Source organism: Muntiacus reevesi, chromosome 6 (assembly GCF_963930625.1).
Source record: "Muntiacus reevesi chromosome 6, mMunRee1.1, whole genome shotgun sequence".
NCBI lineage: Eukaryota > Metazoa > Chordata > Mammalia > Artiodactyla > Cervidae > Muntiacus > Muntiacus reevesi.
The window spans coordinates 114230580-114244683 of record NC_089254.1 but is presented as its reverse complement, the minus strand read 5'-3'; the positions used below and the strand labels follow the sequence as shown (position 1 = coordinate 114244683).

Genomic DNA, 14104 nt, shown 5'->3' with positions numbered 1-14104 from the left:
TTGGATAAAGGTCAGATCCTCCACGATGTACAACCAGAAGATTAACACCTGGCTATAATCATTTAACAATGTCAGATGACCTGGGATATACTGGGCTCTACCTAATGAAATTTCTTGACTTAAATTCTGCTTGTGACCTTACTAATAACTGCTAGCTATATTATTTTCCATGTCGCTTGTTTCAGAAGATTGTTTCTTATATTACTAAATCTGTGACTGACCTGTGATAAAATGCCGGCATGCAGTTCCATATGAGATCAATGACTGTAATAATGTAATTCTAGATATGGGGAGAAGCAACAAGAGGGAATATTCTCCTGGGCCAAGAGGCTAGTAAGACAGGTATGGTCCAGAGACTTGCTGCTTGCAAGGTCTGGTCTAGTAACAGCACAGAGTGGCCTGTCAATGGAATCTTCGTTAGACCCGGGACACAAAGGTCATGAAATGCCCCCAAAGCATGGTCAAATATGTGGCGGTGAAGGGACCCTGCTGACTGGAAGTTGGCACTTGCCTGCTGTCTCTACAAAGATTACATTATGACCACTGCAAGCTGCTGAACTTCAACCCCCCCTTGAAAGGAGTTCAAGATAGAGATAAGAAATAAGGCACTCTGTGCTCTGCCTTCAGAGAGTCAGATGTTTTCAGGCAAAGAATTTTATGAGACCAACTTCTTGCATCTTCTTGTACCTAGAGAAACACTAATGTCACGAACCAATGTCTAGTCCTGGTTCTCCTGGCTAGCTCCTCGGGAGCTTTCTACTTCTCTTCTTAATCTTTGGGCCATGTATCTCCAACTTTCTTGTTAAATTTGTTTCTTCTAGAATACAACAAATCTCCAAGTGATAGTTTGACAAGAGTATTCCTGGCCAACACCCAAACAATGCTGAAACAAGTCGCCTTATCATTCCATGGCCTCTCATCTCCCTCCATAAAGGCACGACGCCCCTGTACAGCCTGAAGAAGTCAAAGTGGTCATCGCCCACTTTCCCTTGAGACTGGGTTCCCAAATGCCTGAGAAGGGAAATAATTAGATAGTTAGACGTGAGCAGGGTATCAAAAGGGGCCAAGAATTGGCCCTAAAAATAAAGAGAGGGACGAAAGTAGTGATCCAAGAACGGAAGAGCAGATAATACCAAGGAGGAGTGGAATGCAGGGATGGAAAACCAGACCCTTATCATCGTTCCCTGCCCCATGTTGAAATTATTAACAGATTTCAGGTCCTCTTGAGCAATATAACCTGTCTCCCCTCCTACCCCATAGGGAGAAGTTCTTTGCCTTACTCTCTGCCCTCCCCCTCACCCCCAGGAGATGTGCCTCATCCAATCAGCAAATGACCGGCAAGACCCCATCCTGCTCCCTGCACCCCGGGTATAAAATTGGGCTAAGGACCCCTGTTCAACGACGGCTCTCTCTTGAGCTGGCCCACAGCTCCAATGGTGTCTCCCACTCTAAGAAACTTAATTTCCCACTCATTGTGTCTCATGTCAAGAAATTCTTTTCCAACCGGGACCCAGACCATGACAATTTTCCTTACTGTTGTTACAAAATACTGATTAAATTTTCCTATCTAAAATAGGAATGTCTGCTTTACTTAAAGGGATGACTGTAACTGACACAGGAAACCCCACGAGGATATTAGTGGATTTCTCAGAAGAAAACTACATGCCAGGAGACAGTAAAATGAAATATTCAGAAGGTAGAGCAATAAAAATTGCCAACAAGCAAAACTCTATTCACCAAACTGATCCTTCAGATATGATGGCAAAGTAAAGGCTTTCTTAAAGAAAAGCCGAGGGAGCTCATTACCACCAGACCTGCCTTGCAAAGAATGCTGGAGATGTTCAAGCAGAATGAAAAAGATGCAAAGTAACACATGAACACACACAAGAGTATATAACACACTAGGTAAGGTAAAAATATATAGTCAGATTTAGTTAATTCCAATTACTTAGAACAACGGTACATTAACAACTTCAAGTATAAAGGTTCAAGGAAAAGATGATTAAAAGTAACTACAGCTAAGATACCTTATTAACAAACAAAGAGCATAAAAGAGAGAACTGTGACATCAGAACATTACAGAGGAAGAGTTAAATGGTTGATGAACTTTATTGGCTAATAAAGAGAGGCTGCAATCAGCACAAGACAAACTGTTTTAGGTATAAAATTTTATTGTAAGCTTCATGGAAACCACAGTAAAAGTTTAGAGTAGATGCAAGAAATATAGAAAGGGGAAACAATATCATGATGAAAAGACTCCAATTTACAAAAGTAGGCAGATACAAAGGGAAAAGGAATCAATGGAGACAAAAAATCACCAGAAAGTAATCACTCAGATGGCAGGAGTCAGTTCTTATGTATCAATATCCAGTCTAAATGCAAATAGAGTGGGTTCACCAATAAAAAGACATAGATGATTAAAAAAAATAAAAAACGATATGCTATCTACAAGAAACTCACTTCAGCTTTAGGGATACAAAGGTTCAAAGTGAGGGAATAGATGAAGGTATTTCACAGGAATAAAAGCAGAAAGAAAGGGGGCATAGTAATTCTTATATGAGACAAAATAGACTTTAAGAAGAAACAATAGCAAACATCAAAGGAGGCCATTATGTGACAAAGGAGTTAATACATCAAAAAGTATACATACATGCACACGTGCACACACACACACATGTATACATATGCAAATATATAAAACAACATTGGATCACCTAAGTATTTTAAGCAAATAACAACAGATCTATATGAAAAAAAATAGACAACATTACAAAAATGTAAGGGCTTTCAACATGTGACTCTTAGCAATGGATAGATCATCCAAACAGAAAATCAAGAATATGTTGGAATTAAACCAAACTTTAGACCAAATTGAATTAAGAGACATATAAAGAACATTCCATCCAACGAAACCAGAATACACATTTTCTCAGGTCTACATAAAGCATCCTCCATGGACAGATGTGATAGATAAGACATGAGCAAGTCTAAGCAGATGTTGTTGTTGCAGATGTTGTTGTAAGTCACTCAGTTGTGTCTGACTCTTTGCGACCCCGTGGACTGTAGCCCACCAGGATCCTCTGTCCATGAGATTTCCCAGGCAAGAATCATCTGGTGAGTTGTCATTTCCTTCTCCAGCGGATCTTCCTCACCTGTTCCAGGAAGGGGGACCCCTTCCAGGGCCCGAAAGTGGGCTCTTGTCTAACACTCGGAACTGAATTGTCCGAGGAGACACATGTGCTGATGAAAGAAGAGATCATATTGGGAAAGGGCGCCCGGGCAGAGAGCAGGCGGTGAGGGAACCCGGGAGAACTGCTCTGCTGCGTGGCTCTCAGTCTCGGTTTTATGGTGATGAGATTCGTTTCCGGGTTGTCTTTAGCCAATCATCTGACTCAGAGTCCTTCCTGGAGGTGCACGCATTGCTCAGCCAAGATGGATGTCAGAGAGGAGGATTCTGGGAGGTGGTGGGACACGTGGTGTCTCCTTTTGACCTTTCCTGAACTCTTCCGGTTGGTGGTGGCTTATTAGTTCTGTGTTCCTTACCAGGACCTCCTGTCATAAAACAACTCATGCAAATGGTTACTATGGTGCCTGGCCAGGGTGGGTGGTTTCATTCAGCGTGCTTCCCTGAACAGACCCAGGGATCAAACCTGAATCTCTTGCATTGGCAGGTGGATTTTTTACTATCTGAGCCATCACAGAAGCCCCCTAAGAAGTATATATTACAAATATTACAAATAATTTTATTCCTTTAAAGACAGTGAAGCCCTTGCTTAAAAATTATGCACAACCTAAAAGTTTAGAGCTATGTTTTATTTAGCAGGAATTTTTAGGACTTCAAGACAGGGACGCAGCATCTCAAGAAAACCTAAGGGAACTGCTGTGAGAAGAGAGAGGAGCCAGGTTATTTAGAAGTTTTGCAACAAAGGGCAAGTAGTCAGAACATCAAAGATTCTTGTTAATTAAAAGAAAATCAAATATCTCAGGTGAACGAATTTAGCATATTTCTCTCTATGGGAAGATACAAGAGTCTGGGCTCACTGAAATCATTCCTTTGATATGCATCTCAGCTGTTTGGGGCCAGAATTCTGTGTTTTTGTTCTGGAAGGAATAGCAGTCTTTTTATTTATTTATTGACTTGGTTGTGCCAGGACTTATCTGTGGCACATGGGATATTTGAGTTGTGGCAAGTGGGATCTAATTCCCTAACCAGGGATGGAACCTGGGCCCCCTGCACTGGGGGCACAGTCTTAGTCTTGAAGTAGGATCTTATTTCCCCTTCTAGGAAATGAACCACAATGAAGGATTTTAGCACTTTTCTAGAGATGAGGAGACATTACAGTTGGCCTTATAAACTTGATTCCTGAAAATATCTCTCTGAAGACTTGTTCCATCTGTTTTCCCCAAAGCACTGAGGGCTTCATTTGTGCTCTCCATCCTGAGCTCCTTTCAGGGGGTATTGAAAATCAGCAGTTACAGCAGCACATTATTTAACCCTTGTAGAGGTAGATGGCAAGTGACCATTGCAAGTGCCAATTTGTGGTTGACAAACCTAACAGTGAGTTTTAATGCATCTCTGTTTTACTTTTTCAATATTTTCTCTACTACTCCATGTGATATCTGTGCCAACTACAAATTGGCACTTGTGAAGAGCATTTGCCAGAGGCTGAACTACAAAAGGGGAGAAGGAAGTGGCAACCCACTCCAGTATTCTTGCCTAGAGTAATCCTTGGACAGAGGAGCCTGGTGGGCTGCTGTCCAGGAGCTCGCACAGAGTCGGACACGACTGAAGCGACTTAGCATGCCTGCATGCATTGGAGAAAAAAATGGCAACCGACTCCGCTATTCTTGTCTGGAGAATCACAGGGACAGAGGAGCCTGGTGGGCTGCCGTCTCTGGGGTCACACAGAGTCAGACACGACTGAAGCGACTTAGCAGCAGCAGCAGAACTACAACAGGGAATTTGCCAGCTGCTTTGGCGGAGATTGAACACTGCCCTGCTGAAATGGATGGCCTTCAACATCCATTGAGGGAAATTCGGGGTGGAGAACAAAGCACTCTGAGCTCCAGGGAAACTGGTGGAACAGGTCTTTGAGAGAGTCAGATATTTTCAGGAGCTGATTTTTTATCCTAATTCTTACATTTCTTCATATCTAGAAAATCACTAAATCCCTTCATGGTGACATCAACTCCTCGTGACCAGCAGAAAACCTTTTGTGAAATAAACGCTTGATTGCACTGAACTCCACTTCACCAAACTCTTATATAGTGACCTTCCCCCACTGCCTCTTTGGAGCAGTCTCTCAGAGGTATCTGAGGTACTGTCTCCTGGGCTGCAGTCCTCAATTTGCCCCAAATAAAATGTGGCTTAACAACTATAACATTGTGCATATCTCCAATTTTTTCAATGATATCACTTCTCTTTCCCATTTTATTGCTTTCCTCTATTTCTTTGCATTGTTCACTTAATATTCTCTTCTCTCTCCTTTCTATTCTTTGGAACTCTGCATTCAGATGGGTATATCTATCCTTTCTCCATTGCCTTTCACTTCTGGTCTTTTCTCAGTTATTTGTAGGACCTCATCTGGCAATAAATACTTTCATGGGGGGAGAGTTTTGGTCACTGTCTCCTGTAAGATTTTAAGAACATCCATCTACAGTTCTTCACGCACTCTATCAGACCTAAATGCGTTGAATTTGCTTGTTTCCCCCACTATGTAACCACAAGGGATTTGATTACATCATACATAAACACTTGCGTCAATGTAGCTCTGCAACTGAGTTCATCTACAATTTCTATGGTTTCTCACTATCCACATTTCTCGCGATCAGGGTCCTACCACCAAAAGATGCCAGGAGTGTGGCACATGTGCTTTTCTCCCTTTAGGGCCTTTGGTCAAGTTCCAACGCTAGCTCCTTCAGAAAGCCAGAGGCTCGCTGCAATTTTGGGTTCACTTCTTCAGCTTCTTCTCAATCTTAGTTGTCTTTTTCTTTCTTTCTTCTTCTTTTCTTTTCTTTTTTTTTTTCTTTTGGCTTCTTCATTCATTTTTTAATTTTTTTTTTGTATTTTCTATTCACTTTTCTTTTTTTGCTTGTTTTCATTCTCTTTTTCTATTTTAATTACAGTAGTTGACTTCTAGAGTCATCTTTCCAATTTAGGGGCTCAAAAGGCACTATAACTTAATGAATAAGCAGATTTCCCTCCTGGAGGAGGATGACTGTTGGTTTCCTTCTGGGTGTGTGACATGTATGTCTGTCTGCTCTCCCGACCTGGACAGTATGCTTGCCTTCCAGCACTACGGGTGTTACACAGTTCACGGGTTTTCCCATAGTGGACGTGTTGACTCCGTTGACCCTTACTAGGAAAAGACGGCCGTGACCCCGCTTTTTTCCTTAGCCTCTTGCACCCTCCCACCTCCCACTGCCCCATCCCATCCCAGGACGCTACCGCTTTGTGCTTTATGACCCACGTGCTCACAACCTTACTGTCCCTTTGCCTCCTTCCCATGGCACAGAGAAGCCAGATCAGCCAGCATTTGGCTCTCTTTTGTACGAGGGCGGTCAGGAGCCACAGCTGTCCGTCTAGGTCTGAGATGCTAATCACAAATTCCAGGTCCACCATTTGATGGAGGGTTTGGGGTTTGAAGCCGGCAACCAAGAGAAAGAAAGAAACCGAAAGAGGTGACCAATAAGGGTCCTCAGGCACCCCCCACCAGGTCGCGGGATCAAGAGGCAGGCGGGAAAGCAGCTAGAAGAGGACAGTTCCCCACCGCCCCAGACACTTCAGCAGACGGCCGCATCTCATGGTGTCAAGCGGCGTTTGTCCGGGGCCAAGCGGGACGAGACAACTGACTGACAGTTAGGATGGGCAGAGACCGATTTCCAGTTGTCTTGCTCTCACAAGTTAGGGCAGGCTTGGGTCTTTCCTAAGTGCGGGGAGGACCTTTGCTTTCAGAAATGGACGGTTGCATGAGCCATCTCCACTTAGGCACCTGTGCCATGCTGGTGGAGAAGTTTCTTTGGGACTCGATGGGTTGCCTTTCTCCCCTTGGCCGTCGTGTTTGTGGCGGTGGTGCTGGCGGTGGTGCTCGTGGCACGGTGAATTGCTTCTCCCGTTTGGCACTTGGAGGTTCTGCAGCAGACTCCTTGCACCGGAAATGGAACCACAGGCAGCTCTGAGCACGAGAGCCCGCCGGTGACGAACAGATCCCCGCATCATTCCTGCCGGAGGTCCCTTTCCCAAGTAGCACTACGCCTCCCAAGCACATTCCACCCATAGAGCCTGGTCGCCCATCTCCTCCCGGGACCCTGCTCGACGTCTGGGGAGTTTGCGAGAGCATGATCGGCCAGAGGGAGACGATTCACGGGCTTGCACCTGCTTCTGCCTGCCCTCCAGAGGGCTCAGGAGATCGTCTCCTTGCTTGGCTGGCTGTGGGCAGACTGTGAGGCGTCTCCCTGCCGTGTCACTCAGCAGAGGCCAGCGGTGGGGCCAGAGAAGGCAGACGGGGAAAGAAAGGCAAACCCACACCCAAAGTCCCATCCAGACAGGACTCTCCCAGCCCCGCAGAGGTGCGAGGCCCTGGGACCTTGCTCAGAACCGGTCACGCACCCCATCCTCTCCAGGTACTTGCCAGCAGAGGCAGCCCTCGAGAGCTCGGCAGCTCAGCACGACCCAGGTGGCCCCGGGCACACTGCAGGCCCCGCCTCTTTCCAAGAGGCTGCACCAGCCACACCGCCGAGAGGAACTCGCTCCTCGCCGGAACTCTTGGTGGGTCACACAGGGCGTGCCGCACGCAGAGTGTGCGCGGGCTTCTGCACGCATGTGCCTCCGAGCCTACCTACCGCCACAGCCCCAGAGATGGCCGCGGCTTCTTGTTCTTCCTCTTGGTCGCTCGGGCCCTCCCGCTGGCACAAGGGCCGTTGCCAACGCTCCTCGGGCCCGGAGGCCGGCTGTCCGCGCTGGGACCGTCGAGCCAGAGGTGCTCCTGTCCAGGCAGCTTGCCGTCTCTCCCTCCTCCGTGTTTGGACTGGTGAATCACGACTGGGCCGGCAGGCAGCGCCGACTGGATCTTCCGGAGGTCGAAGGCCGGCTTCGGCCGGTTGTGCTCTTGGAGGCGTCTCCACCGCTCTAAGCTGATTCCTTCGACCTCTGTGTCCCCCGGGGACACCTGCAACCCAGGAGCTCTGCCGCTGGCGTCTCCCGCGGGCTCCCCGGGGCCGGCGGGGTCAGGTTCCCCGGGGTGTGTGGGGTCGGCCGGCAGGGGGGCCGCTGCCCCTCCCCCAGCACCGGCTTGCCACGCACCCTCCCGGGAGTAGAAGAGGACGTAGGCGCTCTGGCTCAGGGCAGCACTCTCGTCACAGGAGCTCACCTTGGCATCGTCCATCTTATACCACTGGCCGTTGCCCGCTCGCACGTAAGAAAAGTAGTGTCCTCGCTCGCAACTCCACCGGAGTGCACCAGCACGGCATAGAGCACGTAGCCCAGTGGCCCTGACTTCCGCTCAGACGTGTAGGGCTGCAGGTCGAGGCACTGGGGATAGCGCACTTCCTGAGCCCTTTTGGCCCCGCTCACCTGTGTGAACCGCTTCAGCACCAGCACCAGGACCTGGGACGTGCTGTGCAAAGTCAACCTCTTGGTGGCAGGCACCTTCCGGAGACAAGCGCCACAGTCATAGGCATTTTCAGCGTCCAGCTTCTCGGGCTTCACCAGCTCTCTCAGAGCTTGCTCCACACTCTGAGCCGCCGTGATATCCAGGCTGACGTCCAGATAAGGGTCGAACGTGTCCGAGACACCGAGGCAGTGGAGACACTGGATCTGAGACCTCCAGGTCCCGCCGAAGATCTGACGGATGAGGGTGGTGTCCTCGGAGGGATGGCCCGACGGCTGGGATGCACTCAAGCAGCCTTGCTGCATGGCATTCAGAGTGAACATCAGAAACTCGTGGGCGTCTTCCTGCTGGTGTCTGTGGAAGCCCGCCAGCAGGTCCTTGCGGGGCCGGATCACCTCTCCCGGGTGAAGGAGGGCTCGGGTCACGTGAGCTCGCATGGCACAGAGCGTGCAGGAGGTGCGGGCCGGACAGAGGGTGGCGTGCTGCTGGGACACCACCCAGCTGGCCAGGGGCGGCGTGTGGCTCAGACACTGCAGCGCTGCATTCACGTAGCAGGTGTTCCCCAGATTCTGAAGCCCAGCCCCGACCCCCCACGGCCCCCTCCAACTCAGGGCGACTTGGTGGCCAGGCGCCAGCTCTGCCGACCCAGGAGCCAAGTCACCCCGCTGGGGCCGCCCAAGCGCCGGCGACGGCCCCTCAGGGACAGAGGGTCCCCGAAGGGCATCCGCACCGGCGGCGCTGGGCCGACAACCTTGCCCTCCGGGTGAGACGTTGCAGGGAGACGGACACGCACCACCCCCGTGCGCAGAAGCAGCCCCCGGGTCTCTGCACACAAGGCCCGCCAGTCTCTCCATCTCCTACCTGCAGCTGCACGACGACGCCTCCTCCCCTCAGAAGGTGCTTCTCCGAGAAAGGGCCTGGGCCCCGCCCCCTCGGGCCTTTGATGGCTTTCCCACAGCCCCACCCCCGCACGCACAAGCTCCTCATTGGCTGAGGCGGCCGAGGGCGTGCTCACTCCCACTCCCGACATCCCACCGCCCACACTTTCCTCGGGGAATTCCCCTGACGAAGTCCCTCATGCACTTCCGATCTGGCCCTGGACCAAAGGGCTCAGGATGCAAATGAGTCGGGGGGCCTTTGGCCTTCCAGCCTTGCCCGCTAGAGAGTCACTGCAGGGCTTCCACGTTCAGCACACACAAGCGGGCTGGGAAGGAATTCTGTGGGCTCACCCTTCAGATCCTAACACACTTGTGGGAACATATGTCTGCCCACCTACCCTCTCCCCTTGAGGGGTCTCCCGACCCCAGACCCTGCCTGAGGACAGCCCCTCCCCGGACAACAATAAAGCCTTGCCTCAACTTTGCCCTCCACTGAGGTTCACTCCAGTTTCTATGCTTTCTCACTAGCCACTCTTCTAGCGTTCAGGGTCCTAGCACCAAAAGGTGCCGCGAGTGTGGCACATATGCTTTTCTCCCTTCGGGGCTGTTGGTCATGGTCCAAGGCGAGCTCCTTCAGAAAGCCATAGTCGCGCTGAAACTTTGGATTCATTTCTTCAGCTCCTTTTCAATCTTAGTTGTCTTTTTCTTTCTTGTTCTACTTTCTTTACTTTTCTTTTTTTCTTTTTTTTGCCATTTCGTTCATTTTTTAATTTTCTTTGTACTTCCTGCTCATTTTATTATTATTACATATTTTTTTGCTTCTTTTCACTCTCTTGTTCTACTTTAATTACACAAGTTGACTTCTAGAGTCATCTTTTCAATTTAGGGGCTCAAAATGCACTATCCATTAAGGTATAAAAAGATGTCCCTCCTGGAGGAGCGTGACTGTTGGTTTCCTTCTTGGTGTGTGACATGTATGTCTGTCTGCTCTCCCATCCTGGACATTATGCTTGCCTTCCAGCACTACGGGCGTTCCACAGTCCACGGGTTTCCCATAGCTGACGTGTTGACTCCGTTGATCCTTACTAGGAAACGATGGCCGTCACCCCACTTTCTTCCTTAGCCTATTGCACCCCCTCACACCTCCCGCTGCCCCGTCCCATCCCAGGACGCTACCGCTTTGTGCTTTATGACCCACGTGCTCACAACCCTGCTGTCCTTTTGCCTCCTTCCCATGGCACAGAGAAGCCAGATCAGCCAGCATCTGTCTCTCTTTTGCGCGGATTTGCCCCAGCATCAGGCGACCTTCCCATTCCCTCTGCCACACATTCCAATCACCATTCTTCTCCTTTTTCACCTCCTTCTCCTTCTCCTTCTCCTTCTTCTCCAGAGGGTGTGGATGGGGCAAGCAGTAAGTCCATTTGAGGCAATGGGGCGGGGGAAGATTGGTGGTGATAATGAGGGCGGCCTGTGGGTGGCTCGACTTCCTCGTCCAGGGCACGCTTGTTCGTGTTCTTGGGGGAAGATACTGCTCATCATTCTTTTTCCTCTCTACGGGTGGAGGGCACGGTGCGCTGTAGGTAACCGTGCGGTGGCAAACGCCAGCGGAGAGTTCTCTGTTCCTTGCCAAGCCGACGAGCGCGCTCAGGAGGCACAGTTGGCCCTCTAGGTCTGAGATGCTAAATCGCAAATTCCAGGCCCACCTTTGGATGGAGGGTTTTGGGTTTGAAGCCGGCAACCAAGAGAAAGAAAGAAACCGCTAGAGGGGATCGATAAGGGGCCTCAGGCACCCCTCCACCAGGTCGCGGGATCACGAGGCAGGCGGGAAAGCAGCTAGGAGAGGACAGTTTCCCCACCGCCCCAGACACTTCGGAGGCCGGCCACGTCTCATCGCGTCCAGCGGCGTTTGTCTGGGGCCAAGCGGGACGAGACAACTGACGGACAGATAGGATGGGCAGAGTCGGATGACCAGTTGTCTTGCTCTCACCATCTAGGGCAGGCTTGGGTCTTTCCTCAGTGCGGGGAGGACCTTTGCTTTCAGAAATGGACGGTTGCATGAGCCATCTCCACTTAGGCACCTGTGCCATGCTGGTGGAGAAGTTTCTTTGGGACTCGACGGGTTGCCTTTCTCCCCTCGGCCGTCGTGTTTGTGCCGGTGGTGCTGGCGGTGGTGCTGGGGGCACGGTGAATCGCTTCTCCCGTTTGGCACTTGGAGGTTCTGCAGCAGACTCCTTGCACCGGAAATGGAGCCCCAGGCATCTCTGCGCACGAGCGTCCCGCCGGTGACGAGCAGATCCCCGCGTCATTCCTGCCGGAAGTCCCTTTCCCAAGTAGCACTACGCCTCCCAAGGATATTCCACCCATAGAGCCTGGTCGCCCATCTCCTCCCGGGACCCTGCTCGACGTCTGGGGCGTTTGCGAGAGCCTGACCGGCCGGAAGGACACGATTCACGGACCCGCACCCGCTCCTCCCGGCCCGGCCCCCGAAGGGCTCAGGAGATCGTCTCCTTGCTCGGCTGGCTGTGGGCAGACTGGGAGGCGTCTCCCTGCCGCGTCACTCACCAGAGGCCAGCGGTGCGGCCAGAGAAAGCAGACGGGGAAAGAAAGGCAAACCCACACCCAAAGTCCCATCCAGAGAGGACTCTCCCACCCGCGCAGAAGCGCGAGGACCTCGGACCGTGCTCAGACCCCGTCACGCACCCCATCCTCTCCAGGAACTTGCCAGCAGAGGCAGCCCTCGAGAGCTCGGCAGCTCAGCACGATCCAGGTGAACAGCGTGGCCCCGGGCACACTGCAGGCCCCGCCTCTTTCCAGGAGGCTGCACCAGCCACACCGCCGCCGAGAGGAACTGGCTCCTCGCCGGAACTCTTGGTGGGTCACACAGGGCGTGCGGCACGCAGAGTGTGCACGGGCTTCTGCACGCATGTGCCTCCGAGCCTACCTACCGCCACAGCCCCAGAGATGGCCGCGGCTTCTTGTTCTTCCTCTTGGTCGCTCGGGCCCTCCCGCTGGCACAAGGGCCGTTGCCAACGCTCCTCGGGCCCGGAGGCGGGCTGTCCGCGCTGGGACGGTCGAGCCAGTGGTGCTCCTGTCCAGGCAGCTTGCCGTCTCTCCCTCCTCCGTGTTTGGACTGGTGAATCACGACTGCGCCGGCAGGCAGCGCCGACTGGATCTTCCGGAGGTCGAAGGCCGGCTTCGGCCGGTTGTGCTCTTGGAGGCGTCTCCACTGCTCTAAGCTGATTCCTTCGACCTCTGTGTCCCCCGGGGACACCTGCGACCCAGGAGCTCTGCCGCTGGCGTCTCCCGCGGGCTCCCCGGGGCCGGCGGGGTCAGGTTCCCCGGGGTGTGTGGGGTCGGCCGGCAGGGGGGCCGCTGCCCCTCCCCCAGCACCGGCTTGCCACGCACCCTCCCGGGAGTAGAAGAGGACGTAGGCGCTCTGGCTCAGGGCAGCACTCTCGTCACCAGAGCTCACCTTGGCATCGTCCATCTTATACCACTGGCCGTTGCCCGCTCGCACGTAAGAAAAGTAGTGTCCTCGCTCACAGCTCCACCCGGAGTGCACCAGCACGGCATAGAGCACGTAGCCCAGTGGCCCTGCCTTCCGCTCAGACGTGTAGGGCTGCAGGTCGAGGCACTGGGGATAGCGCACTTCCTGAGCCCTTTTGGCCCCGCTCACCTGTGTGAACCGCTTCAGCACCAGCACCAGGACCTGGGACGTGCTGTGCAAAGTCAACCTCTTGGTGGCAGGCACCTTCCGGAGACAAGCGCCACAGTCATAGGCATTTTCAGCGTCCAGCTTCTCGGGCTTCACCAGCTCTCTCAGAGCTTGCTCCACACTCTGAGCCGCCGTGATATCCAGGCTGACGTCCAGATAAGGGTCGAACGTGTCCGAGACACCGAGGCAGTGGAGACACTGGATCTGAGACCTCCAGGTCCCGCCGAAGATCTGACGGATGAGGGTGGTGTCCTCGGAGGGATGGCCCGACGGCTGGGATGCACTCAAGCAGCCTTGCTGCATGGCATTCAGAGTGAACATCAGAAACTCGTGGGCGTCTTCCTGCTGGTGTCTGTGGAAGCCCGCCAGCAGGTCCTTGCGGGGCCGGATCACCTCTCCCGGGTGAAGGAGGGCTCGGGTCACGTGAGCTCGCATGGCACAGAGCGTGCAGGAGGTGCGGGCCGGACAGAGGGTGGCGTGCTGCTGGGACACCACCCAGCTGGCCAGGGGCGGCGTGTGGCTCAGACACTGCAGCGCTGCATTCACGTAGCAGGTGTTCCCCAGATTCTGAAGCCCAGCCCCGACCCCCCACGGCCCCCTCCAACTCAGGGCGACTTGGTGGCCAGGCGCCAGCTCTGCCGACCCAGGAGCCAAGTCACCCCGCTGGGGCCGCCCAAGCGCCGGCGACGGCCCCTCAGGGACAGAGGGTCCCCGAAGGGCATCCGCACCGGCGGCGCTGGGCCGACAACCTTGCCCTCCGGGTGAGACGTTGAAGGGAGACGGACACGCACCACCCCCGTGCGCAGAAGCAGCCCCCGGGTCTCTGCACACAAGGCCCGCCAGTCTCTCCATCTCCTACCTGCAGCTGCACGACGACGCCTCCTCCCCTCAGAAGGTGCTTC

General features: G+C 52.8%; 1 protein-coding gene and 1 pseudogene across 1 annotated transcript; both read right to left on the bottom strand.

Annotated features, from left to right (window-relative positions):
• Positions 1 to 7249: 7249 nt before the first annotated feature.
• On the bottom strand, positions 7250 to 9262 carry LOC136170399 (ubiquitin carboxyl-terminal hydrolase 17-like protein 6; annotated as a pseudogene).
• Positions 9263 to 9592: 330 nt separating this feature from the next.
• Positions 9593 to 13853, bottom strand: LOC136170398 (ubiquitin carboxyl-terminal hydrolase 17-like protein 6; the record flags this gene model as incomplete). The annotated part of the gene is made up of 4 exons (XM_065938537.1): positions 9593 to 9705; positions 12248 to 12354; positions 12433 to 12758; positions 12900 to 13853. Coding segments are annotated over 4 exons (1500 nt in total), but the record flags the coding sequence as incomplete, so codon positions are not given.
• Between the last annotated feature and the right edge of the window lie 251 nt (positions 13854 to 14104).